Below are 26621 nucleotides of genomic sequence, written 5' to 3' on the forward strand. Positions count from 1 at the left end.
TTTTTTTTTCTTTTTTTCCTCTTTTGTCTTCCCAGCCCCAGCCCTGAGTGGGCAACCGTCCAACCACCCGTCTCTTGGTCCGTCTGTCAGCCCTTATGCCCACGGGTCCAACCCTGGCCCGGGTCCCGGATCACATGACGGTCTCCCACTCTTCCTGTGGCAGGGCGGGCGGCCGCTCAGGCGCTGACGCCTCCTCGTCCAGCCCCGAGCAGGAGCCATTGAGGAACCCGTCGTCCTTGGGGGCAGGCGCGGCAGGTGGTGTGGCCTGGGGGGCTGGGGCCCCGGGCCTGCTGCGGCCCGGCGGCGGGGGGTGGCCGTTGGTGGTGGCGGGCAGCAGGCGGGGGCTGAGGGGCAGGCCGAGCCCCGTGCGGGGGCCTACGTTGGTCACGCTCGTGTGAGACACCATCGGGCCGTAGCTGTAACTGCTGCTCCCGCTGCGGGCCTTCCGCTTGAAGTCCAGGGCCAGTGTCCAGCGGCTCCAGGATTTCTTGATCTCGGCCTGCACCTGCCATGGCCCGCGGGAGGGCGGGGCGTCAGGTCGGCCTCTCAGCCCTCTGCCGCACGGCCCCCAGCCCCAGCCGTGCCCCCATCCCTGCCCCTACAACACCCAGCTCCCGAGCGGAACCGGAGGCGTGGGATGTTACTGGAAAATTCCAAGGCCAAGTAAAATCCCGTCATCCTCAGAGCGTGGTGCCCGGCTGCAGGCAACCGACACACCCGGAGTCTACCAGGCTCAAATGGCCCCAGGGGCGGCTGAGTCGTTCACTCTGGATTACGGAGCCTTCCACCGTGGGGCTGGGAAGACACGGGCTCTGCCAGAGCCTCAGGAGCCCGCAGATCCTAGCACATCCTGAGCCTGAATCATCTGGAAAGACTCTCTGCCTTCAGAATGTCCTCAGGGGTGTTCTCGGAGGAACAGAGGAACTGGACAGGAGAATGGAGGGACAGGACTTGGGGAACCCTGGCACTTCCGCAGCCCCCCTGCCTTGCCCCAGCGCTGCCCACCCTGCTTACCTCGCCATTGCAGAAACAGTATATGATGGCGACAAAAAATCCCTGCGGAGAGAGGCGCTCGAGGTCAGGGCCCAGAGGCCGCACCTGCCGCCCCCACCCTGCCCTCCCTCCCCCCGCCCCCACCCCCGCCAGGCCTCGGCCAGGCCGGCGCACCTGGAAGGAGTTGAAGAGCATCTCGTAGTGCATCTGGACTTGCCAGAGCGTCCCTGAGACCTCGGTGTACGGCGTGGCCATGAAGACGATGTAGTGGACGCCGAAGAGCGGCATGAGCACCAGTGTGGATTTGAGCAGCTTCCTGGGCCAGCAGAGCAGGTGGCTCAGGGACAGGCCACTTCCCCTGGGGGGGCACCGAGCCACCCGCACCTGCCCGCCCCAAGCTCTTAGGCTCCAGGAGCCACGAAGGGGCCTGCGGCTCTGGCTAGAGCCGAGGATGACCCAGTTAACCTGGGGCAAAGCATTCGTAAGGGCCCTCGGTGCTTGCACCCGCTGGTCCCCCTACTGGCCCTCACTTCCCCCTGGCTTTACGTCTTCATCCCACAGCCCATTCCTCGGGTTTCAGCGGGGCTGCTGTCCCCTCGAAGCCACCCACTGCCTACCTGTCCCTTGGACTCGCTACAATCAGCTGTTTGAGGAGAAATCTGGGTTTGCCCCCCATCCCCTGCAGACCCTAGCGTCGTCCGGGTGCCCAGGTTGGCTCTGGGGTGGCCCCGGACACTGGGGGGAGAGCCCATGACTGCCGGGTGGGGCCAGCCAGGGAGTCAGGGGCTCGGTGCTTCCCTCGACACAGGCTCATTCTTGGGGCCTCTGTCTTGGCTTTGCTACGTGGTGCTGGGGTGTGATGAGCCCAGCGCTCCAAGGAACCCCGGGCCGGGTGGGCGCCACTCACCGGTACTGCTGCCGTGTGTCACACCGGCCGGCATTGGTCTCCCGCAGCTTGGTGGCGAGCACCCGGACGATGTTGATGAAGAGGACGAAGTTGAGCTGTGGCAGTGAGGGAGGGCTGCATCTCGAGCTGCACCCTAGCAGGGTGGGGGCGAGGGCCCGGGGACCCACGGGCCCGCCCAGGCTCTGCTCTGCCCCTGCGTCTCCAAGGGGGCCCTTGTTCTCCCCGACTGGACTCAGGCCCCTGGCTCCAACCCTGGGGTCCCAGGAAGCCTCTGTAGTCCCTGCCAGGGGCTGGTCACCGGCCCCCCAAGTACACGCCCCCACCCAGCCCTGTTGCCACCCCTGCTCACCACAATAGAGGCCAGGATGGGCACCTGGATGATCCACTTCTTGTTCCCGGAGCTCAAGTCCCAGCACCTGGGGGAAGCCGAGGCATCAGCTCCCACCCCCGTTCCCACCCTGAGGCTGCCCACAGAGTGGCCCCAGAGCCGGGAGGGACAAAGGACAGGGGGGTGTTGGGTGGGGCCAGGCCTGAGGCCCCCCTCAGACACTGCTTTTGAAACAGCCTGACCCTGAGGGGGTGCCTGGCTCAAGGCTGGATAGAAAACTGAAGCTGGGCCCACTCAGGGCCAGGGCACAGGAAGGCCCCCCCCCGCCATGCTTCACAGAGGAAGGGCGTGCCAGCGGTATTTCTGGCCTGTGGCCTGGCCCCGCGGCCCCCTGCTCCGCCTGGACCTACCCCGTGTTGGCCAGGGTGGCTCTCACGCTGACCCACACAGCCACGAACACAGCGGGCAGACCTGTGGACGCAGAGGGGGCAGCGTGTGAGGGTCCGCAGGCGCTGCCCATGGTGTCTCTCCCCTCAGCCCACCTTGCCAGCCCATTCCTCTCATCCTCGATGACCCCCCAGCTGAGCCCCTCACTGTCCCCGAGTCCCGTCCCCCTGGGCCCATGGGCTGCTTGGTGACAGAGCCACATGCTGGTGGGGGCCGCTCTGCTTCCCCCACGGCCTCCTCCCGGGGCTCCCGCACTCAGGACCCGTCAGCCCTCCGCCCTCATCTTGGTTCTGCATCTCCTACCCACACACGCGGGCCTGTCGGGCTCACGGGAAAACAGGGCATCGCTAACTTCCCCACGCTCAGTCCAATCCCCCCTTCCCTTTAGGCTCTGGACTGGGAGTTCCTGTGGGGGAGGGGCCTAGGACCAGCATTTTTCTGCCCCAACACCACCCCCCCCAACACACACACCCAGTTTGAAAGGTCCTAGCCCCCATGGATGAGGCTGGATGGAAAGACAGTTGTTCCAGGCTGAGTAAAAGCCACAGGGGAACCTTGGTGTTTCCAGGCCTGAGTCAGCCCAGATGGCACATGGTACCTCTGAGTGAGCTCTGCCTCCACCCTCCAGCCCCTCACACTTCATTCTGGGTGAGGTGCACCCTTGGGAGGAGCAGGGTGCGACCCAGGTTTACGGTGGGAAGAAGAGCTATGATATTCTTGTGTCACCAAGTTCTGTGGCTCCAGATCTGTGTGTCTCCTGCCCATCCCGACACCCTCTAGCCCCAGAGTCCACAAGTCAGACCCCGGGACAAGGCCCAGGTCTCCCCCAACTCTGGGGCTTGCCATGGGTGAGGTCAAGGTCAGAGTGTGTGCCAAGGGGCTGTGGCTGTTGACCTGAGAGCTTCTGGGTGCCGAGTGCAGGGAGGGCTTCAGCCACCAGGCCTACCCCTCTGCAGTCTGGCCAGTTGCCCAGGAGCCCAGCCAAGCTCGGGAGCTGCCAACAATAATGGACAATTATCGGTAACTCCATCCCGGAACCCGTGGGGGAGGAGTGCAGAGCCCCAGCAACCCATTCTGCAGAGGGGCTGCCGAAGCACGGAGGATGCCGAGAGTCGGGCCTGGGGCTCTGGGTCACGGCTCCTGCAGGCCGGGTGGCAGTGGTGTGGACAGCCCCACGCAGTGAGGGGACTGGTAGGGAAGCAGGGCTCCCGGTGCAGGGAGTGTCCCAGACCTCAGCTCCCGCCCTAGGGTGACCTCTGACCCACCATCCCACTCTGATCCCGAGCTGAAATCTTGACCTGAGAACACTCCCTCCCTCTCCGGGGCTGAACCTCAACACCAGGTGAATCTGCCCCCAGGTGAGCCCCAGCCCCAGGCTGAGCCCAGGGGTGAACCCTGACCCCAGCCAAGCCCTGTCGCCTGAGCCTGGGATGGGGTCAGACTCAGAGAAGGGGGGCGGGCAGGCCACCCACTGGCTGCCCCTCGTCCGGGAGGGGAGAGGCGGTGCGGCCCCTCACCCTTAGCGGCCCCTTTGACCCCGCCGCCCGCGGCCCTACCCCTTCCTGCGCCTCGCTGCCCGCCGCGCCTGCGTACCCCAGCCGAAGACCGTGAAGCCCCACAGGTACTTCTTCTCTGAGAAGAAGGCCATGAAGATGAGGCTATGCAGGTACAGGCCCTCCACCAGAATCCAGTAGTAGTTGGTGGCCAGGAAATAAAGGAAGAAGGTCACGGCTACCCTGCAGCCGGCCTAGGAGAGCAGCTGGTGTTAGCCGGAAGGCAGGCCTGCATCTGGGGAAGTCGGGGATGGGCTGGGGGTGCCCCTGAGATAGGACAAATCGCTCTGGGCCGGCGGGGAGGAAGGGCCAGGCTCTCTGGTCAAGGGCGGAGCTGAGGAGCAGGGGGGCGGAAGGGGAGGATGTTGCCAGGGGCAGGAGGGCACTCAGGACCGCGGCAGGGGCCAAGGTGAAGAGGTGGGGTGGTTGGGGCTACTGGGCTGAGGCAGGAGTGTTGATGAAAGTGCCGGGAGGGGGGACAATCACGAAGCCCTTGGCCGTAGGGCCGGGGAGCTGGGCGGAGGGGTGCGAGGGACACCGTGGGGTGGCCGTGAGCGGCCCGACGCCCGCGGTAGCCGGAGGCCGGCGGGGGCTGGGGGGGTGGGGGCCGAGCTGGAGGGGGCGGGCGGGGCGGCGGGGGGCCAGGCGCGGGCCGCGGGAGGGGGGCACTCACGTAGCCCGCGGCGGCGGCGGCGGGAGGCGGGGGTGCCTGGGCGATGGCGCGCAGCTCTTCCTCGGTGAGGCGCTCGGCCTCATCGAGCGTGGCGCCCGAGTAGAGCACCGCGTCCTTGACGAAGATGCTCACGGCGCGAAGCATGAAGGACAGGAATAGGTGCATGTGGATGTAGTTGCGCGTGCAGTGCAGCCGCCTGCGGGGCGCGCGACAACACCGTGGGTGGGGGTCCGGGGACGCGCGGGTGGGGGGGGTGTTGGCCGGGAAGCCAGGCTGTGCGCGGGGCGGGGGCGGGCGGGGGGGGGGGAAGGGAGGGACGCCCGGCCCCGCGGAGGGGGGTGCGGGCACCCTACCTCGGCCCCGCCCCCGGCCCGGCCCCGCCTCTCGCCCCGCCCACCTGAAGTAGGCCAGGATGAGCACGGCCACGGTGAGGGAGGCCAGCGACACCGAGTAGCCCACAGTGTAGATCATGCCCAGGCGGTCAAACACCTCCTGTGCCGGAGGGGACACAGCGTCAGAGCCCTGGCACTCGGGTTAAGGGTCAGAGGCCAGTTAAGGTTGCGGGAGGCGTCAGGCCTCGCTCAGGGGTGACCTTAGCCAGATCAGGTTGGGGAGGGGGGAAAGCTCGCACCCGTTCACGCGTCTCATTGGTCAGGAACTTGACACACTCGCTGTAGTTGGCCCATGTCCGGTTGTGCCCAGGTACCAGTTCCCAGCTGCCATTGCGGTCACAGCGTCGGTAGGCGTGGCCTGCAGGGCCACGGGGAGGGTCAGGGCAGGCAGAGAGGTCTGGAGCCCTGAGCTCCCCGTCCTGGCACCCCTGTGGTCCCCACCCTACTCCAGCCTGCCTTACCTTTATGATTGAAGTCATAAATGTAGTCGGGACAGGGCACGGCCACCACCTCACCTGGTGCCCCCAGCGGCCAGCAGAGGATGTGGTCCCACTCGGGCAGGCAGGGGCGCCCTGTGCCCACAGAGACAGACAGACAAGGTGGGGGACACCAGTCAAGTCCATGGTTAGTGACCCAGAAGAATGAACACACCTGTGGTCGCGGGCTCCCTCAGGGACAGGTGTGTCCCAGGACTGGAGCACTCAGGCCTGGAGCGGTCTGGAGAGAATGTATCGAGCCTTACTACCTACTGTGTCCTGCACGGCATTGAATCCCTGGCCTCACAGAATTCCCACAGCCCCTGTATGCAGGTACTGGCACTAGCCCTATTTTCTAGATCGGCTGGTGGAGGTCAAGACAGGCAAGTGATTTGCCGAGATCCTACAGCCTAGGGCCCTGCCCTCCTCAGGTACTCAGCCCCTGGCCAGGCCTCTCTCTTTTTCCTCTGCTCTTGGTCCCACCTCCAGGTGTCCCTGGGGAAGGGCAAGTGCCCAGACTAACTCCCTTAGCTCAGAATGCTTTCCATGTGACCCTTGCCCAGGATCCATGGGTAGGAGGCAGGAGGTCTAGCTTCCAGTCCCAGCTGGACTCCCAAAGAGCTGCTGACCTCACGCAGGTGTCCACCCTCTTTGTGTTCCAGTTTCTTCACTGGGTAGCTGGGATTGACCAGATCAGCCTGAGCTTTCACCACCATCCCAGACCACCCTAAGCACCTGCTATGAGACTCCCCTCACAGGAGGAGGTATAATCCCCCAAATCTAAGTACTAATTGTGCGATTCAAGACAGGGTGACATATCCTACTTTGGGGCTCCAGTCTCACAGCAGAGATACTAAGTGACCTTGGAAGGTCCCCAGCCTCTGAATCTTCTGCTTTCCACCCCCCAGCTCCCTTCTTTCCCCTGCAGGGCTCCAACCACAGGACTCTCCAGCCATCCTGGAAGGCTGCCTTGATAGCTGGACCCACCCCAGCTTGGTGAAAGGCTCTCTGTCCTGGGCACCATATTCCCAGCCCCGCCTGCCTAGGCCCACAATTCCCTCTGGTCCCTGGGGAGCCACAGGGTGACCACAGCCTCCCAGATGTGGCCCATCTGGAATCTGCTGCCCACCCAGCCGGTTCAAACCGGCCCTGTGGCTGCAGCCTGGGCTCTGAGTTTGTCTCTCCTTACCTTCCTGAGGGACAACACAGCCCTGCATCTCCCTCCCTCTCTTCTCTCCTCCCCTCCTCATCCCACTGTCTCAGCCCTGCTGCTCTGTGGCCACCCTCCTCCCCTGCTCTGTATCTATGGCCCACCACACTACGTGTTTGGGTGCACCCTCCTCAGACACACTGAGTCCCAGTCCCAGTTTATGCCTCCTGGTCCCCTCTCTGTCTCTCCCTCTCTTTGTATCTCTCCTTGCCCCTCTGTCTCCCAGGTTCTCTGTCATCTCTCTCTGTGGGAGGGGCCACAGCCCTGGGTCCACCCCTGGGGTAGTGCGGGGCAAATTCTCTGCCCAAATCTCCTGGGGGTCTGGCCCCATCCAGCTGCCAGCCTCTTGCACATGATACCTCCTGGGTTCTGTGTCCTCCCAGCCCCTCCCCTGCTTTCCTGGGGAGGGGGCCACAGCCTCTTCCTTTCCACAAGAGCTGAAGAGCATGAGCTCACAGAAAGGGGATAGAGCGGTGGGGTGGGTGGGTCCCTGCCCATCTCGGATGGATGCCCGGAAGCACAGACATACCTCGGTGCCTGCTGCCAGTGGGCGCCGCGTTGTCCTCCTCGGACTCCAGGTAGAGCTTCCCAGATGCCTTCTCTTTCTTAGGCTTCCCTGATGTGGATGCAGATGCCCATCCTTTGTCTGATTCCATTATGTCAGCTGGAGAAATCAGGGCAGTTACGGCTGTCAGCTGTGCTATGGCAGGAGACCCAGGGCACCCTCCTGCCTCCAAGGCACCCTCTTTGTACGGTGGGGGTTAATCCCTGCCCTGCTGAGAGCCCAGGCTGTTGGGAGAGCTGAGATAACAGGCGGGTGCAGAAGTAAGTGGAGAGCACCGAGATTGTCAACAGGAGGTTCAAATGGGAGCGAACAGCATGCAGGTGTGGGATCAACTAGTGGGCTGAGCGGTAAGTGTGGGCAAGACATGGGCAGAGGCAATGTCCTCCGACCCAGGAGTTGGAGTCAGAGCCCGTGCAGGAGGACAGGGCCCCGCCAGGGGGCGCAGGACCGAAGTGGACAAGTAGGGGTGATGTCAGCGCAAAGGCTCAACGGTGAAAATGAAGCCCGGCCAGAGCACGGTGCAGCTCAGGAAGCTGGTGGTGTGGACGACATGAGCAAGAGTGTGCAGGTGGCAAGGGTGTTCAGGCAAGTCTACCTACCCGTCCCCTGCCCTCAGATACTTGAGCTAGGAGTTCCCAGAGTCCACAGAAGGACCCTGGAGGCTCTCTGAGTTGGGCGGCCTTTTCTCCGTTAGAGAGCTGTTTGAGGTCTCTCTACCTTGCTGAAATGTCTCCCTCATTATATGACTCGTGTCCCTTCAGGTACAGCCCGAGCAGGGCCCCCAGCCCTCCCAGATCAGGGTTTGTGGCAGCAACGCAAAGCTGAGTGCAGACACCTCGGCTGGGCTGGAACGGCCATGCCTCTTATCCTGCCTGATCCTGGGGCATTAGTAGGGAGGGGGGCAGCAGGACGGGGTGGAGCAGGAAGACAGGGGCTCCATCAGGATGGGGCATGATGGGGGGCAGAAGGTGCCTCCGGGCTTCCACAACTGGGAAGAGCGCTGGGTTCAAGACCCAGAGTGTGGGGGCCCACCTGACCCCCAGACCCTGATGTGACTGGGGCGGGGAACCAAAGAGCCACCAGCGGGGCCACTGTGGACAGGGCTGGGACTGCAGAGACCGTGTGAGTGCCTGTGACTATGAGCAAAGTCCGTGTGCTACAGAGTGTGTCACCGTATGCCCTTGGATCCCCAGCAGTCTAGGGGAACCGGCTCCAGACAGGAAGCTGTTCTCCTCGGCCAGTCAGGCAGGGCCTGGGCCTCTTCCTGGTCAGTGAGATTTAATCAGACAGGCGGCAGAGGCCTGGATGGGTGCTAATGAGCGCTCACCTCTGCTTCCAGGAAGTGGACTCAAGGAAAAGACCAGCTGGAGATGGGGCAGGAGCTGGAAAGGCAGGGGCTCCTCCCACCTTGACCTTGGCAGGGGTCCCTGAAGATGCTGTGCTAGTGTGCAGAGGCCCTCCCGACCCCAGGTCAAACACCCTCTCCCGGACAGTGACCATGACTCAGAGTCATGATACCCATCCCTACCCCTCTAGCCTTCTCCCCATCCAGTCCCATGGACCCTTGATTCTCCTGACCCTGGACACCTCAGCCTTGTCCTTGGACCAGGTGGCCTTCTTCAAAGATCTACTTATTCTTCTGGACCTGCCTTGGATACCTCCTCCTCCAGGAAGCTGTCCCAAGTGCACCCCAGGGGGGTTTGGCACCCTACTCAGGGCTCCTGATCCTGTTGTGCCTTGCCACATCTAAGCCCGCTGGGGATGATTCGGACTGTGGCTGCCTTCATACTGACCGATCCCACCCTGGGAGGGAAGGCTCTGCATTTCAGCCTGCTGACTTTGATCACACCTCACCCCCCTTTTAACCGGACGCCCCCTCTCCTGGTGCCACTTGGTTCTGCATCCTAGGCTCGCACCTTCATTGGGCCCCTCCCTCCCTCTCTTGACCTCGCCCCCAGGCCCTCCTCCTTTGGCCCCGCCCCACCCGGCTCCGCCCCCACCTGGCCTCTGCAGGACTTCTTTGAGCCGCTTCTGGCATTGGGCCTGGGCGCGGTGCAGCAGGAAGATCTGTTCCTCTTTGGTCATGACGTCATCTGCATCCACCTACCAAGTTGAACGTCAGACTGCAGGCCGGCCTTTCCAGCGCACTGGCAGGTCCCACAACCATCCCAACCTCCCCGACGGATTCCCCTACCCTTTCCAAAGGCTCTGAGTCTAGAATTTGGGAACTCTGCCTTACGTAGCTCCCATTTTACAGATGGGAAGCTGCAGCTCCAAAGGGTGGAGCCAGAAGGATAAAAGAGGGAGGGGGATGTCCCCTGCCTGCCCGCTAGTAACCCTGTAGGCTGCAGCCACTGATATTCTCCGTCCAGTCTGTTCCCCAAGGGTACATGGGAAAGGGAAGGAATGTCCCAGGATGGATCCTCACAGGATCCCGTCTGCTGGGGACCTGGTGGGGAGAGCGGGTGCATAAGGAGCGGTGAACTCTGGGGAAATAAACCAGGCCTGGATTCTTTCAAGCCCTAGTGCCCTGGGGGACCTTGGGAGTCACCAGTTTCCATCCTGACCCTCTCCCCAGTCACTGCTTTCCCCAGTGAATGGGGAGTGCCTCAGCCGCTCCCAGCCTTGCAGTCCCAAGAGCTAGAGGTCGGAGGAATCACTGGCAAGTGGTCTGGTGGGGTGGGCACTCCTGCGCCAGCTGTGAGCCAGAGTCACCCCATCCCAGTGCTTATCTAGAAGCTCCTTCCCCCCGCGAGGCAGAGGAAGACCCTGTGTTGTGAAGGTGCCAACAACAGGCCTTTGCTCCTGCTGTTCCCTCCGGAATGTGCTTCCTTCTCTTCCTTCCAGCCTGCACACCCCGGGCCCAGTGGGATACATGGGCATCATTTTGAGGAAGAGAACATCATGGGCATCGCGGGGGGGGGTGGGGGTGGTGGTGGTGGTGTGTGTCTCACCCTGAACCTATGTTCCCCTTAGAGTTCAAAGCGGGTCAGAGTAAAGGCAGCATCCTGCCCTGGGGACAGCTCAGTGTGACCAAGCCTAGCCACTTCCATGAGTGGGACCCACAGAGGATAATGCATCCCTCACATCCTCCTCCCCCTTATAAGTCGGGCCGAGTCCCCTCGGACACCCAGGCCTGGGACATGTCTGTCCCCTTAGACCCCCTCAGCCCCAGAGCAGGGCTGTGTCCCCTCAGCTTCCGCAGGGCACAGCCTGGCCCCCTCACACCCTCAACAGGCAGAGCGGCCGCCCCTCGGGCATCGCAGGGCCGGTCCCCTGTGAGTGGAGCGGTGCGGCGCGGACGGAGAGCCGGGGGCAGGCAGGGAGGGAAGCAGGCGGCCGGGGAAGGGGCGTGCTGGCCGGGCGGGGCGGGTCAGGGAGCCCGGCGGCGGGGTGAAGTTAATTGACCGCGTCTCTCAGTGGCAGCAGCGGGGGCTTCCAGGGCCAGGGAGTCTCCGACCGGCTCGGCGGGGCTCGGGATCCGCTGGTTTCACTTAGCGGAGGCGTGTGCGCGTGCGCGGCGGCGCGTCCGGCCGGCGGGTGCGCTCGCGCGGGCCCCGTCTCTGTGCGTTCTCGCGTGGGGACCGTGCGGCGTGCACATCTGGGACGTGAGCCTCAGGTGTCTGGGAACACGCGTGTGTACGTGGCTTCCTGGGCAAAGGTCCGCGTGCGTGCGCGCGTCTGCCAGTGTCTCATGCGGCTGTTCCTTAGCAGGCGTGTCTGTCGGGTGTCCGTGCTTCTGCGTGTCCCTGGAGTCTGAGTTGGACCCTGAGATCTCGGCCGGATCAGCGCCCATGGACCGCCCCCCAGGAAGGACTGGAGCAGATGCCCATGTGCTGGCTCCTCTCTCGGGGCTCTGCGCCCTCCTCCCCCAGCTACAGCGGACTGGGGCAGAAGGAGTCTCGCAGGGCCCCCAAACTCCTCCATTCATCCATGGGGCTTGAGGGAGGACAGCTGGACCTGCCCTAATCCAAGGCGCTCCAGGATTAACCCGAAGTTCTCTCTGTGCCTCTGGCATTGCGGATCCAGGCTGCCGAGGAGTCTGGTCCCTGCGTAGCTGCCCTGCTCACTCGGACCCATCATCACGCCCCTTCACTCCCATTTCCATCATTACAAGAGTACCTCCATCAATAACCACCACCGACCACCACCACCACCAACCGTCATCACCTTGACCAACACCAAACAGAACCATCACCATCCCCCATCACCACCACCACCTGCACCAGCACCATTACCACCATGAGCACTAACTACTATTACCAGAAATACAACCACCATCACCACCATCAGCACCATCCCAACTGGCAGAACATCATCACCATCACCACCGAAGGCAACATTAACCCCATCACTGCCATCACCATTATTGCCGCCAGCCCCATACCCACTGTCGGTACCGCCTCTGCTGTCCTCTTATCCCGACTCCCTCACCATGGCCCCGGCCCCACCCCTTCTTCTGCCCACCTCCATCTCTCTCAAGACAAGCGGATACGGCACCGTATTTTTTCCAGCTGATGGAAAGCTCCTGAGTGACTGAGGCTTCTACCAGTCCCCAAAGACTGGCACACCAGCCCTCCCCCATAGACTAGCCCACCGATGTGACTGAAGGCAGGCAGTCACGGGTTGAAAATGGCCCATTTGGCAGACTGACAGATGGACAGGTGTGCTAGCTGGGTGATGACCAGGAACTAACACACGCTCTCTCGCAGGACTGAGGCATCTGCTCAGCCTCCACCTACTGCTGTTGGCTTTACCCTCTCTGTGGCCAAGAGGGGGCATCCCCTCTTCTCTGGAGTCTGGTTTCCATGGTGGGGCTGGGAGTGCCCAGGAGAAGGGAAGGGATATGCCTCCAGCACCCCAGGGCCCCCAAACTCCTCCATTCATCCACGGGGACGGCAGCCCCACCTCTGGCTTCCCCAAACTTGTAGGACCCATTTCTCTGTCCCCCCGTGATGGCACACTGCAGCAAGAGGAATCCAAGCCTGAGTCCGGGAAGCACTTATCCAAGGAAAGGAGGGCAGTTCTGCACCAAGTTCATTGCCACTTGCCTTCGAGGGCAGCTCCCCTGCCTGCAATGGTCCCTGTTCTCCCCTCCCTCCCGCTGCACCCTCTCCTCATCCAAGCACATTCTGCTGGCCAGCACTGGAGCTTGAATCGCACCTCCACCAGTGACCGGCTCTGTGTCTAGGAAAGTTGCTTAACCCTTGCGATCAGGATGACCGTAGGGCTGTTGGTGAGGATTCAGTGAGAGCCTGGGCATGGGTGGGGGCGGGGCAGAGCTGGTGGCTCTAATTGGTCCCATCAGCAGCAGCCCATCATGGCCCTCCTACTCGGCCTCTGGGCACCCCTGCTGCTGCACACTGAGGGTGGCCCCAGGCTGCGGACCCAGAGTGGCAGCGGGAGATTGGGTAGATGACTAAGTCCAGGGGCCCACAGTGAGGGGTGGAGGGGAGGAGGTGGGACTCCAGGAGGGTCGGGAGCAGGGAGTATAGGAGGACCTACTGGGTGAAGTGTGCCTGATGAGCTTTTGGGGTGATCCAACCTGGGCTCACAGTAAGAGTCCGGGTCACTGCCAGGCCCCCTGGGCTTGGGGGGGGGTAAGAGGGCCCTCCATCAGCCTCTGCCCTGGTAGGTGGCCTTATGTCCTGGGGGGGCAGGGGAATGTGCGGCAGCTGTGCTTCCCCTCCTGGCCTGGTGACTGCTGGTCCCTCTCCCCACCATGCCCCTCTTCCCCTTCCTTGGCAGAGTTCAGGTCTTTCTGGCCCAGCTCCTGGTGTGAAGGACTCAGGTTTGCATCAGTTTACATCCAGAGAGCCTGCGGATCTTGGGTTTCAGGGGCAAGGGCTGAGGGACCCAGGGCTGGATCATGGCCCGGGGTCACCCACCACTGATGGGGCCACCCAGGCCTGGCACCAGGCGTCCCGAATCCCCACCTACATCCCTCCTATGGTCTTGGGTTAGGGCTCGGCTTCAGTGTCCCTCGCTGTAGCACACTCCCCATGTTGAACCCCCCCCCCCAGAGCCTTCCCGTGTGCACACACGTGCATGGGGTGGGGTGATGCCCTGACCTCAGCCCGAGCTGGGGGAGAATAGGGACAGGGGCAGCCTGGGAGCAACGAGTTGGTGTCTCGGGGGCTCCAGGCAGGGTGCAGGTGAAGGCTGGGAGCCAGTCTTATTTATAAACATAGAAGCTGCTGTCCCAGGGAGAGAGTGGTGTGTGGTCAAGAGGCCCGATGTGTTTCTCATTTCCTGAGTTCAGAAGCTCAGATGAAGAGAAAAGCCATCTGCTCACTACCCCTCCCCTGGGGGGCAAGCAGCTCCTTTGACCTCAGCTCGCAGGGAAGCCCGACGGAGGATGGTGTTGGAGTTGGGGGTGGGAGCGGTGGTGGCAGTGCGGGTGGAGGTGAGGACAGTGAGGAGGCAGCATCGAGGCTGGTGATGGTGACGGAGGTGAGCCGGTGATAGTGGTGGTGGAGAGAGCCAGTTCCATGCCACTGACCAAAGGAGGGCCACTCCTCTCCGTTTCTCTCCTAACTGCCAAATTCCACACATTTGCTGTCTGTGATCCCAGACGTGCCTACATTCTCCTCCAGGCAAAACTAAGAAGGAAATACAAGGGTTGCTTCTTCAGTGGCCGACACCTCTGCCTTTGGGAAAGAGGCTCTTCCATCGGATGCTATTAGCCTTGAGATGCCCTCTTGGGTCCTCTCATCCATCCCTCTGCCCGGGTCCCGCCTGGCCCCCTGCGGGAAGGCGGCTGTAGGCTTCCCGCTCCCCTCTAGAGAAAGCAGAGCCGCCTGGGGTCCATCCAGCCCCTCTGCCTGTTGGCACCAGCCACTGACCCTGGAGCTTTATCCCCATCTCCTTGACCTTCCACCACATCCCCATCTTACAAACGGGGACACTGAGGCTCAGAGTCACAGGTAAAAAGCAGCAGCAGCCCTGGAGGAAGGACGCAGCCCCGTGGGCCCCCTGGTCCAGAGTTCTTCTGAACCGCATCTGTATCTTCCGCGGCATCAAGCAGGCGCCCCCCAGCAGAGCCTCCGAGGCAGCCTGCACGAAGGGAATTCAGGGGTGGGGGCGGACAGAGAGGGATCACGTGGCGACGGTGCAGGTGACGGCATCCGGTGCCCAGCTCTAACAGGACAGAGGACAGTGGCGCCCCGGCGTTAGCAGCGAGGGGGGTTGTACCTCCAGAAAAGGCAGAAGGAGAAAACCCTGGCTCACAGGGGACCCCCTCGTGACCTCCTGGCCTTCCTGCATCTCTTTTCCAGGTTCTTGATGTTTCCCGTGCCAGCTGGCTAGGGACTGCTCCCCGCCCCTTGCTGCCCTCCGTCTGTCCGGCTGGCCCGAGCAGGCTGGGACGGGCTCCCTGCCGGGGACACTCCTGCCCCGCCACCGCTGACAAGTGCTGACTTTTCCTCCCCCTCTCCAGGCCTTCCTGAACAGGCTGCCTGTGTTCAGGGCCGGGAGGGGCTGGGGGGGGGGGAGGCACCGTGACGCCTCTCATCCTGGCCAGCGTGGACGCCTTCAGGGCAGGCGGTGGGATGGAGCCTGGGATGGCGGAGCTGGCTGCTGGACCCGGTGGATCTTCACAGGCGGCCTCTACCTGGCCTGCAGGACCAAGGCCCGGAAGGATAGTATGGCCTAACCTAACCGTATGCCTGGTCAGCAGAATAGGATCCCACCAGGTCTCACCGCCGCACAAGGCTGGTCCCAGAGTTGGGGTTCTTTAGGGTTTGGAGGTTTCCGACGTCTTTGCGAATCTGAGCGAGACTCTGCACTCTCCCAATCACACTGCATTTTGCAGACAATTTCTGGGGTCTGCAAAACCCTCACCCCACCCTTTCTTTTTCCTAGGGACTCTCCCTCTGAAAGAGCTGCCTTCCTGGTGTGGTGGCTGGACCAGGGAGTGTCCCCAGAAGGCCCACAACAGGAATCTGGGGGAGGCCGCTTGACGCCTCATTAAAACATTCCGAAGAAAACCCGAGTTCCCGGGAGGGCTCGGCCCCCCTCCTCCTGCTCTGTCCACAGGCCGTTCCCAGAGCTGGGGTGTCGGGGGGGGGGTGTTTAAGGGCAGGTGATATAAAAAGCTTCAACAAATCAATACAAAAAAAGACAAATAACCCATAGAAAGATGAGCAATGGCTCTGGGCAAAGGTCTTAGAAGAGGAACAAAAGACCAATGTAAAGTTCAAAAGCTCACCGGTAATTGGCAAATTAAAATGGCAAGAGACACCATTTTTCGCCTCTCAGAATGGCAAAGGTGAAAATCATACTACTCTATGAGACAGAGGGTGTGGGGGAAAGACCCTCCTAGTCCCTACTGCTATTGTGAGTATTAACCGGCACAGGCTTTCTAGAGGGCAGTGTGGCCGTGTCTAATAAAATAAAAAAATGTGGTGTGCTCAAACCCAACAATGACAAAATCTAGAAATACCCTACAGGGAAACGGTCACAGAGGGGCAAAGACGGCATTTCCAGGAGCTTCCCCGCCACTGTCTGGAATCACACACACACGCACACACACAAAGGATGCAGAAAAGATCTAAATGTACATTACTAGGGACTGCTTAATGCATCCCAGATTTTGGAATACTACGCACCATTAAAGAAAATGGATCTATATTTACTGACAAGAAGATCTCCAAGACACACCTTTACGTAAAAAAATGTACACGGCAGAGCCTTACCTACAAACAGATGCCATTCATTTTACAACACGCAGAAAACAACAGAACAAAACTGTCTGCTTTGTACGGACACAAAAAGGTATCTTTCGGAAATAAACAGAAAAAGGTCTGGGAGGATATCCCCCACCCAGACTGTTAAAAATGGTTTTCTCTAGAGGGACACTGGGACCTGGGAGTCATCAAGGATGAATTCTGTTTAATCTGTATTATAGGACTCTTTTATAAAAAAGAACATATTCAAGTATTAGTTCAATTAAACAAAAGAAAATAAAATAACAGAAGGATTTTATGAAAGAAAGAAAGAAAACAAAGAAAGAAAGAGACAAAGGAACAAACAAAGAAAAAAAAAAAAAAGAAAAGGAAGAAAAATTTAAAAACCCACAGTGGGACATGGGGATCTCTGGTCAGCACGATCCGTCACCTTGCTTTGGAGGAAGAAGCTCAGTGCAAGAGTCTGAAGACCTGGGTTCAAGTCCCATCTCTACCACAGACTCACTGCCTGAACCCCAGGGCCCTTTCCCATAAAATGGGTGGGTGAAAGGACAGACTGAGAAAACATTTGTGATGGTTTCTAGCTCAGAATCGGAGGACAGTCATTGTTCAATACATGGTTCTCTGGTCTTTAAAAGAGGGCCTGTGGCCACACTGGTCCTGGAGCAGGGGAGGGGTCGCCTATACTCCCAGCCCCCACAGTCCCTTCTGTGTCAGACCCCGAGTTCACATCTCTACGCTCAAGGCCTGCCCCCCATGTTGACCTGCTGCCTCTCCCACTGCGGCTTCTCCTTCACATGTGTGCATGCTGAGGGCATCCTTAGGATGAGGCACCCCCAAGGATAAGACCACCCCTTTGCCCCCTACTCACAATCTGTGGGCCCATCCCTTCCTCCAAAATTCACTCCACCTGACCCCCAGCTCACAGCTAGTATTCCCTGTAAGGACAAGAGGGACCAGCTAGCTGAGTCTGGCCACAGCCGGTGTCCTCCCAGTGGGACGCTTTTGGTCCCCGAACCCTGAGGTCCCTGGAGGTGTGAGCCTGCTCCTGGGGCTGGCTGGGCAGGCAGCCCACAGGTTTGGTTACAGGGGCTATCGGCTGAGTTTGGTGGGCTTAGTGGGCGTCAGCACAGATCTGGGTGGGAACGGCAGCCCCTGGGTTCAAAAGAGGAAGCTAGCCGGCTGTCAGTCTCTCGCTGGCTCCAGCTGAGCCCAGGGGGCCTACAGGGTACTGGGTGATCCTTGGGCCACATGCTCTAGCCCTAATCCCAGTGCGCACATGGCCTGAGCGTCCAGCCACTGATGTCCCAACAAGGTCTCAGGGCAGACCCAGCCATGGCATCCCTCCTCCTGCCCCCTGCCCTCAGACCTGAACCAGGACGAAGCCAGGCAAATTCTCTGCACGTGCCTCAGCTTCCCCAGAAATCAGTGTGGGGCCCTGGGGACCCATTACCCCCTCCCCCTGGAGACACAGGGCTTGGCACTAGATTGGCATGCAATAAAAAATGGTCACATTGATTGTGTGCTTTAGATTACTTTAAAAATGGGAACAATAACAAAACCTTTTCAGAGACTTGTTGGAAAGATTAAACTAGTTAATACTCTAAAGTGCTTAGGACAGTGTCTGGCAAGTAGAAAGCGCTAAAAAAGCATTTATTAAATAAAAATAAGAGACAATAGACCCGGGTGCACATGTGCTCACAAATGCACACACACACACACATATGCACGACTATGCCCCTGCAAGTCATGTGCAAACCCACCGCTTCGGACACACGTGTTCACAGGTGACACGCGCTCACACGGACCTAGAGAACAGCCTGCCCAGAGGCCCAGCGAGCCCTGCTCTGGCACACAGATGGCTCTCAGCACACTCCCGCCCATCGTCCTGTCTACCGCAGGGATGTGCACACAGACTGCGGGCTAGCTCTGCACACACCCTGGAGGGGACCCTGGGGAGGGTGAGCCTGGCCCAAGGGGAGGGTGGGGAAATGGCTCTGGGTCCTTGCATGTACCTCTGCACAAGTCTCTGAGCCTCGACTTCCCCATCTACAAGTCCTCATATGGCGTGAGGTCTCTGGCTTTGGGGAGCCAGAGTCGTGAGTGCCTGGGCACCAGGGAATGGGACATGCTGAGGCCCCAGAGGAGAAGAGAGCCTCACTCAGATCAGGAGATTCTTAGGCAAAGGTTTCTGGCTATTTTTTTTTTTTTTTTTAACAGATGAGGAAACTGAGGTATGGAGGATAGCCCCAGGTCAGACGGGCCTGAGGCAGAGCTGGAAGCATCCCAGAGCTCCTGCCTTCCCGCCTCAGGTTCTGCCTGGGTAGGGAGCTGGTCAGGAGAAAGTGGCTACCTGCCTGCCTGCTTGTTTCTCTAGAAGGCAGATGCCCCCACCTGGGAGGTACTGGGGAGGCAGCAGGGGCCTTGAAGTCAGACACACAGGCAGACAGCCTCCTCAGCAATGGGCCAGTCCCCCAGGACAGGGCTGCTGTGAGATCTGACTGACTCCCCAGGTCCTGGTCCCCAGTCTCTGGCCCAGGAGGAGGACGATGCTCCCCTCCGTGTCTCCAGCTCTTGGCCTCTGCCAGTCCCCTACTTTTCTCTGCTATTCTTGGTCTGTCTACTCCTTCTGCTCTGGGGAGCTCTCATCTCCAGCCCCTTTGTCTCTCTTCTCTCTCTCTTGCCTTATCTCCCAAACTGCCAATTCTTCTCCCTCTGGTGCCCTCTTGGCTTCTGCTCTCAGGAGGGTATACATGGGGGTCCCTCACTCACCAGAGTCCCCCTCCAGCATGTTTCTCCTGGAGGAGGGTTCTGTGAGGTCGGTCTCCTTCAGGGGACCTCCATCCTTCCTCTGTGCCACACCACACTCGCCTCTCTGGGCAAGAGTGTCCGTGTGTGTGCACGCATGTGATTGTGAGAGCTGGAGGGGACCCCTAAATCCTACCCCCTCCCGGGGTGATGCTGACCTCAGACCCAGAACCGTGTCCTGGATTGCAAACAAAACTTGCAGAAAACAGAGGCCCGGGAACAAAGTCTGTGGGACCCTACATCAGGGCCAAAGCCCAGTCTACTGCTAGATCACACTGTCACCCCTGAAGGAGACACAACCAGAGCTGTGGTGCTCACAGTAGCAGAAGACAGAGGAACCCCAACTACAGATTTCCAGACCTGGGACCCCAAACCCAGGCTTCAGAAATAAGGAGACCATAGGCATCTGGAACCGAGTCCAGACACCCCAGAGACAGCAGGCACCCAGGATCTCAGGTCGGAGGGGACGCTCATCCAAAGTTCGGATTATTCAGGGAACCCAAGCCTCTGCGCCCTAGGCCCACCCCAGGGACCGCAGAGCAAGCCCACAGCCTGTCCTGGAGTGCGGGCGAGGCACTTACCAGCGCGTATGCGGAGCTGAGCACCGGGCAGCAGAGCAGGAGCGCCAGGCCGGGCGCGATCCGGACGGCCCCCATCGCCACCGCCTAGGGCCCCGTCCCTCGGGGCAGCCGCCGCCGCCGGCCCTGGTGGTGGTGGTGGGGGGGTACAGAGCTGCGTCAGGCCGGGCTGCCCCGCCCACGCCCGGGCCTAGGGGACCCCGGAGGCCAGGCGGCCCGAGGCCCCGGGGCCCGGTGCGGGGCCCATGCGCCGAGGACTAGCGAGCGAGGGAGCGCAAAGGAGAAAGAGAGGGAGGGAGGAAGGGAGGCAGCCGGGGGCCGGCGGGCGGCGGGCGGGCGCCGAGCGCTGCGGAGCTGCCCGTCTGCCTCGGAGCGGAGAAATCACATCCATATGGCCGGGCCCCCCGCCCCCGGCCCGCCCCCCGCGCCCCCCCCCCCCGCGCCGCCTTTTCTTTCTTTTTTTTTTTTTCTTTTGGGGAACTGGGAGCTGTGGCTTCGCCCCACGCCCAGTGGGGGAGGGGTCGGGGGAGGGGTTGGGGTCGCGGTCTGCGGGGGGCGAGCCGGGCTGTTATTTTTAGCTCCGCGGCGAGCGCAAGGAGGGGGGGCGGGGCGGGGCGGGGGGCGCGTTTTGAGCCGCTCGGGGCGTGCAGCTTAGGGAAGCGATTCCAACTTTGCAACAACACTGAGCCCTTCGGTGCTCGGGCCACCAGCTCTCTGCCCCTCAGCCCCCTCGGATCCCCATCCTGCCCGCGGCCGCCTCCCGAACCTCTCCGCATCCTGGGCCGGAGCCCCGCCTGCGCCCGCGCCGCTGAAGCACGCCTGCGGCCGGGACGCTCTGCCCGTCGGCCTGTCTGTCAGTCCGTCTCTAGCTCCCCCAGCCTTGGCCTCCGTTCTTCCAGCAGCCCCGGGCTCCGTTTCGGTCACTCCCTCGCTCCCTCCCTCCCCTCCCCCTTCTCTCTCTCTACGAAAACATTTGCAAGTTTCCAAAAAAGCCACGGAGCCGAGCGGCGCGGGGCTGGCGGCTCCACCGGGCTCCGAGGAGGCGCCGCCGACTGACACCGAGACGGACCAGCGCGCCCGCCCCGGCCAGGCCTGGAGTCACCCCTACGCAACGCCGGCCCCCTCCCCCGGGCTCCCGCCCCCCGACCCCGACTTACTCCGAGCGCGCCGCCGCGGCCCCCGCCTAGCCATGGATGTCGGGGACCCCCCGACAGCCTCCCCAGGACAGCGCCCCGTCCGCGGCCCCGGGGGCACTTCATGGGGCTCTCGGGATCCCCTCTGGCCGGCCTGGCCTCCAGCGCCCCCCGCCCGGCCGCCGCTCGGAGCCGCCGCCCGCCGCGCGCGTCCCTCGCCTCGGCGTCTGCCGCTCCCCCTCCCCCCGCCGCCGGGCGCCTCTTCCCTCCCCCCGCGCCCTCCCTGGGCCTCTCCCGCCCCCGCCCCCCCTCTCCCGCGCCGCCTCCGCCACGGGTGTGCGGAGCGGCCGAGCGGAGCCCGCTGCCCCTGCCCCGGGACGTTTGTCTAGAGGCCGCGCCCCGGGGCGCCAGCGGCGGGATGTGAGTGTGGAGGGGACGGGGCCAAGGGAGCTCTGACATCGGGGCCCGGGCACGTAGCCCGGGACGCTGCCGCCGCTCCGTTCTCTTCTCCGGGAAGCACAGACGTTATTTTTTCTGATCGGCCTGCCGGGGCCGGTGAATAGGGGCCCTCAGCCTTGCGAAGCAGGACCTCTTCACGGGAGGTACCCCGCGCGCCCCCGGCCGCGGCGCTGTGTGTGCGCCCGCGCGACTCCCGCTCGGGCTGGACCCGGGTCCCTGGGGAGGCTGCTGGGCCGCCAGCCCCGCGCCTGGCTCCGCCGCCACCGCCCTCCCGCCCCGCCCTCGCCTGGACCCCCAGCCTCGGGAACTCCCTAGTGGGTAGGTCCGCGGTGCTCTAGACCCGCCCCCGCCCCAGCCCGCGTCTCGGGGCTCACGTCCCTCTCCCACCCTCCCGAGTCTCTCCCCGGGGTCTCTCAGAGTCTTCGACCCTTCCAGACGCCGGCCCGGCCTCTCCAGCTCCGCCCCGGACTCCACCCCGGGCGGCTGCAGGCCGCAAGACCCGGGGCTCAGCCGGGACCCCCACTCCCGAGGCCCGCCTTCTTCTCCACCCCTTCACACCCCCAAACACTCCTGGCGGGCTCTGGTCCACTGGGGACCCTCAACTTGGGGGATGAGCGGGAGGAGTCTTTGGGGGCAGGGGCGGGGGGAGGCGGGGTTACATGCTCCGTCCGGCCCGGGAGGGGACGCTGTAGCGCTAAGAGGAAGGGGTCCCAGACCCCAAGCCTGCCATCTTTCAGTATCACGCAGAGAAGCTGAGATGCTGGGAAGGCCTGGGATGCCTGGAGCAGAGGGCTTTAAGGATGGTCAGGAGGAAGCTAATGTGACTGTTGGGACCCTTGGAGATATCATCTGGGCTAAGTGGCAGTCCCTGCTCACCCACTTACCGGTTGTGTATCCTGGGCAGGACGACTTCCTGCTGTCTGGGCCTCAGTTTCCTCATCTGTAAAACGGGGACTTGACCAGCTGATTCAAAGGGCACTTTTAACTTTACTGTTTTAGTGCTGCAGAGGGTGAGTGTCCAGACCCATGGGCTCTGTGGGCTCCCCAGACTCAGCCTGTGGAAATTGAGCTCCTCACAGCCCCCAAACCAGCCTCCCCACCATCTCAGGGATGGCCCCTACCGTCCACGTGAATGGATCTGCAAGCCTAATTCCTAAGGTCACTGCCAGCTCTAGCCAGCTTTCCTGGCAGCCCACCCTTCTCCAGGTCCAAACCCACCCATCTACCATACTGGATGCACAGCTGTCTTCTTCCTGGTGAGTCTGTGGCCACACCCTCCTCCATGCCCCACTACTTTCAAGTTTCTTGTCCTGATGATTAAGGACTATGTTGTTTGAGGCAGTTTCCTCCAGAGGTGACTCTCCCCAACAAGTACTGTCCACTAGACTCCTGGTCTGCTCCCCATGTTCACGCCCCTGCCCTTGCCTTTGGAGTTTACTCTGCTGGGATCATGCTTCTGTGCCTGATGTAAAGAACATCCCTCCCTCCTTGTGACCCCCATCTCTTCCACTACTGGGGGGAGGGCTGTGATTTGGGGGCTACCCCCTATGGTGTGTGGGTTACTTCGGAACAGGGATAGAGGCTCAGGTGCCCAGAGTGGGTACCTAAAGAACATCTGTGGTTCTTCAGTGTTATATTTTGATGGTCTCAGTTTTATGTCTCTGTTTCTAAGCCATTCTACTCTGTTTTATGGTTTTATGACTGATCACCCCTACCCTATGGTGATAGGAATAGAGCATTCATGGAGGGATTGGGACAACTGGGGTAAAACTGGGGACTGATGTAGGGAGTCCTCAGATCTGATACCAGAAAGCTTGAGATTGGGAAACAAATAATATTTGTACTGGGGAGGACCAGAGTGGGCTGTGGGTAGGGCTGCAGAGAGGGGTCCGATGGGCTGTGGGCCCCTTAAGGGTGTACCTCTCGCCATAAGGCCTGTGCCTCACCCCAGAGGCCCCTGTTGGATATTCCACCACTGCTGGGTGAGGCTGATCCCCTAAGGCACCTTCCGGCCTCTGGTTAAAGTGCCACCATGGGGGTTGGGTGTCACACATTAACCGGTAGCACCCCAGTGCCTGGCAGAGCCAGACTGCCCTCTTTGTCAGGCAAGCCCCAGGGCCCCAGGGGTCAGTTTCTGGTCAGTTTCAGGTCAGTTTCAGTGGCGTTTGAAAAGACCTGGTTGGGGGGGAGGGAGTCCCCTATGGGGACTCCCTTCTCTGATGGGGACCTAGGAGGAAGAGCCAAGGAGATCACTGGAACTCAGAGCTGGAGCAGGGTCTGGACTCTAGCCCAGAGGCCCTAAACTGAACTCTGCTGCTCTGAGTAGGGCTCCAGCCAAGCTATACAGACCCTAGGGCCAGGGTGGGCACCAGACTCAAAAAACGAAAGACAGATGCTCAGCTCTCAGCTCTGCAGCCTGGCCTCAATCCCTCAGAAAACCCCTCATCCCATTCTGGGGGCTCTCTGGGAAAATTGGCCTGCAAACCCTCAACAGTTCATCCCCCAACCTTAGCCCCAAAGTCAGCTTGAATCCCCATCTCAACCCTAATCCCAGAGAGAGCTTTCCCCTCCACATGTGGAGTCTTTATCCCAGTCTGACCTCCAACCCCTAGCTGAACCCTGACCCCAGGCTGAGCCTCCACCAAGCCTCAATCCCAGATCTTTCTCTGGTTCCAGGCCCCTCTGGAAGCTTGTCAAGGCAAGGGGCTGGTAGGGGAGGGGATGGCCAGGCCATAAGTGAACCGAGGTGCCACTTTTACAGCCGTTTCGGCTGCTCATAAACACCCCCCACCCGGATGAGTCACTGGAGGCTCCCACAGCAGCTGGTCGGGCAGCCCCCTCCCCTTGCAGCAGGAAGCCTGGTTTTCTCACCTCTCAGGAAGGCAAAGGGAGGGAAGCTGGGGGCACAGGGGGCCGGGGGGCTCTGTCTGAGGCAGGGAGCACTCCGGGGGCGCCTGGAGGTGTGGGCTTCCTGTCACAGACCCCCTGCTACAGTAATGTCCGAGCCACAGACATCTCCACGCAACCATGCCTTGTCTGCCCCACAGCACGACACACACACACACACACACACACACACACACACACACACAATGGGCTACCACGGCCTTGCCCCTCCCAGCTGCACTCAGGTCCCAGGGTTGCCTTGGACCCCACTCACCTGGAGCCCACAAGGTCTTCCAAGTAGGGTCTGGACACTCAGAGCAGACTCAGGTTGACCACGGAGAGGCCATGGATCCTCCTAGCAGCTTCTGTGGCTCGGGCCTAAGCAGGGATGTTGCTGCTAGGGACAGGAAAAGGCTTGAGTGAGAGCTTTCACTTGAGAAGAAAAATTAATTATTTTTTACCAAGCCCCACACCAGCCCAGGACTTTGTCCCAGACCCCTGGTGGGGGAGCAGAGGCAGGTCCAAGGGTACCAGTGTTCGGTGCCCTGAGTGGGGCCCTCCCCCACCGCCATGGGTGTGCCTGCCAGGTGTCCAGGCCAGCTTGGCCCCTCCGGTGTGGGTGTGCCTCAGTGGTCCTCTCCTGGCCCTGCCAAGCCTGTCTTCAGCTAACTCTCCTTCCATCTGTTCCTGTGTCCCTGTCTGCCCCTCCTGGCCTTTTCCACATCTCAGAAATTTCACGCCTCCATGAGGTATGAACACAGTCCCTGTGAGTGATTTCATTCAAGTTTGGGGCACCTGAAGAAATCAAGTGGAGGCTGAAGGTAGTTCATACCCAGGTCACCGGTAGAGCTGAGACCTGAGAAGCCCTCGACTCTCAGTCCCAGGGACTGAGCGTTCCCCGGGCAGGAGACACGTAGGGACACTCATTCCACCCAGTCTTTGTCCTAACCCTGCAGCCCCATAACCACTCCGTATCTGACTCCTTGCCCACTGGAATGTGGGCTCTTGGCATGAAACCAGCCAGTGACAGCCAGGCTCAGGGTCTGCTTATGCAGTTACAGGTCCCAGAGGCAGAGAGTTGTGGACGGGATGACCTGCCTTCCTCTGTTCTGTGGAATGGGCTGGGTCCAGACCCCGAGAGTGAGGACGCAGACAGATGGAGGGGAAGAGGCCCTGCCAGGTCCCGGCCCCTCACCCCCGCACCTGGAGACCCTGGCTGGAGGCTGCCCTTCTGCCTGAGCCCAGCCTGAGCTGGTTTGGGTCTGGAAGTCCCAGGCTCAGCCTGACGAGGTGTAATGATTCACGTGGCAGCCGCCGCTCAGCACATTCCAGCCGGAGCCCCCGGTGCCCGGCACGTGAGGCGACTGGCCCCAAACCAACCCCCAGGAGCCGGGGCATGTTCCTGGGGCCCCCATCCCCGGGGGCGACCCTTCCCCAGGTCTTCCAGGCTCCTGGGGAGGGTACCATACTTTACAGTTTCCAAGGTACTTTCTAGTATGTTCACAGGCTGGAAAGGGAGGCGGAGAGCTTGTCCATCCCTGGCCTCCAGGTGGGGCAGATGACGCTGCTGGCTGGGGGGGCCTGGAGTGAGGCTATGACCAACAAGCATTTATGGGCTCCTGCCCCACTCCCCATGCTGGGCTGCTCCCAGATGTGCAGCTCCACGGGGGGCCCCTGGGTGGATAGGCCATTCTGTGACCAGCACCCGTGGGGAAGCAGATTTTAGCTTGACAGGTCAGTGGGCAACAGTGTCCAAGGGGAAGAAGCTTCTCTGCCCTCCGTCAAGCTTGTTACTCCCTGACCCTCCACTGGCGCAACGTCTCCCTCTTCTGAGCGCCCACACGCTCCCTTGCTCTTCCCGCTGTTCCTACCCTCACTGGCCAGGGAATTGGGAGGCTGGGGCCTGTTCTGCCCTGACCTGTGGGGTCCCCTTCCTGCTCATGACCATGGTTTCCTGATCTGTCATTAACAGATGCGCAGTTCAAGGTTTGAAGGGGCTTCGTCAAGGGCCCAGGCACTCGGGGCTTGGATGCAGACGTGTGAATCTGAAAACCTGAACTCCTCTCCCCCCCACTCCCCCCGAGGGCCCCTGATGCAGGCCCGGCTGTGTTCCTGCAGTGAGCCCCAGCCCAGGGCTCTGAGGGGCTAGTCTGGCCCTCAGCTCCGGGGACAGGAAGTTGTATTTTGGTCCTGGGTCCTGGGGAAGGAGGCAGGGGGAGAATGGCAGCTCAGACCCAGTCGTGTTTACTCGGGCCCGGCCCCCTCTGAGCTCAACAGGCCTATTCATTGGGAGCCCCATAAACCCTTCGGGGCTCCCTGAGGTTCAGAGCGCCTGGACGCCAGGTCTGGCTGCCGCCCCCAGACCTGCTGGGATGGGGGTGGGGTGGGGATGGTCTTAGATGTGCCTCAGTTTCCTGACCTCTCCGTTGTCGGAGTAATGGTTGTTGCCCATGAACGTTGAAGAGTAGTTGAGAAAATCGAGGGGCGCTTCATGGCTGTGTCCCATCACACCAGGCTTCTGAGAGC

At 61.4% G+C, this 26621-nt stretch overlaps 1 protein-coding gene across 3 annotated transcripts; it reads right to left on the reverse strand.

Moving 5' to 3' along the window:
* Nucleotides 1-21: 21 nt before the first annotated feature.
* PTH1R (parathyroid hormone 1 receptor) lies at nucleotides 22-20984 on the reverse strand. Of its 3 annotated transcripts, none has more exons than XM_045862570.3 (15): nucleotides 20775-20982; nucleotides 19621-19743; nucleotides 9545-9647; nucleotides 7509-7643; nucleotides 5755-5865; nucleotides 5533-5651; nucleotides 5299-5393; nucleotides 4902-5097; nucleotides 4269-4422; nucleotides 2639-2699; nucleotides 2250-2316; nucleotides 1901-1995; nucleotides 1168-1309; nucleotides 1015-1056; nucleotides 22-505 (listed from the first exon to the last, which is right to left on the reverse strand). In XM_045862570.3, exons 2-15 carry the CDS (start codon nucleotides 19693-19695, stop codon nucleotides 131-133), a joined length of 1770 nt encoding a protein of 589 aa, XP_045718526.1. In that variant the 5' UTR covers nucleotides 19696-19743; nucleotides 20775-20982; the 3' UTR covers nucleotides 22-130. The 3 variants fall into 3 exon arrangements, with proteins under 3 accessions (XP_045718526.1, XP_064453008.1, XP_064453005.1); XM_064596938.1 differs by lacking the exon at nucleotides 20775-20982 and adding an exon at nucleotides 20384-20570; XM_064596935.1 differs by lacking the exon at nucleotides 19621-19743 and having other exon boundaries at nucleotides 20775-20984.
* Between the last annotated feature and the right edge of the window lie 5637 nt (nucleotides 20985-26621).

This window comes from Mirounga angustirostris, unplaced genomic scaffold (assembly GCF_029215605.1).
Source record: "Mirounga angustirostris isolate CCGP_5_RB_7025 unplaced genomic scaffold, mMirAng1.0.hap1 SCAF_1, whole genome shotgun sequence".
NCBI classification, from domain to species: domain Eukaryota; kingdom Metazoa; phylum Chordata; class Mammalia; order Carnivora; family Phocidae; genus Mirounga; species Mirounga angustirostris.

What these genes read in the sequence shown, in the direction of transcription:
- PTH1R (XM_064596935.1), bottom strand. Translation starts at nt 20,876, where the DNA reads ATGAAGTGCCCCCGGGGCCGCGGACGGGGCGCTGTCCTGGGGAGGCTG. An exon ending in CCAATGAGACGCGTGAACGG is followed by an intron (nt 5,394 to 5,532) that starts GTGCGAGCTTTC and finishes CCTCCGGCACAG; the next exon opens with GAGGTGTTTGACCGCCTGGG. An exon ending in GCCACCCTGGCCAACACGGG is followed by an intron (nt 2,317 to 2,638) that starts GTAGGTCCAGGC and finishes GGCTTCCCCCAG; the next exon opens with GTGCTGGGACTTGAGCTCCG.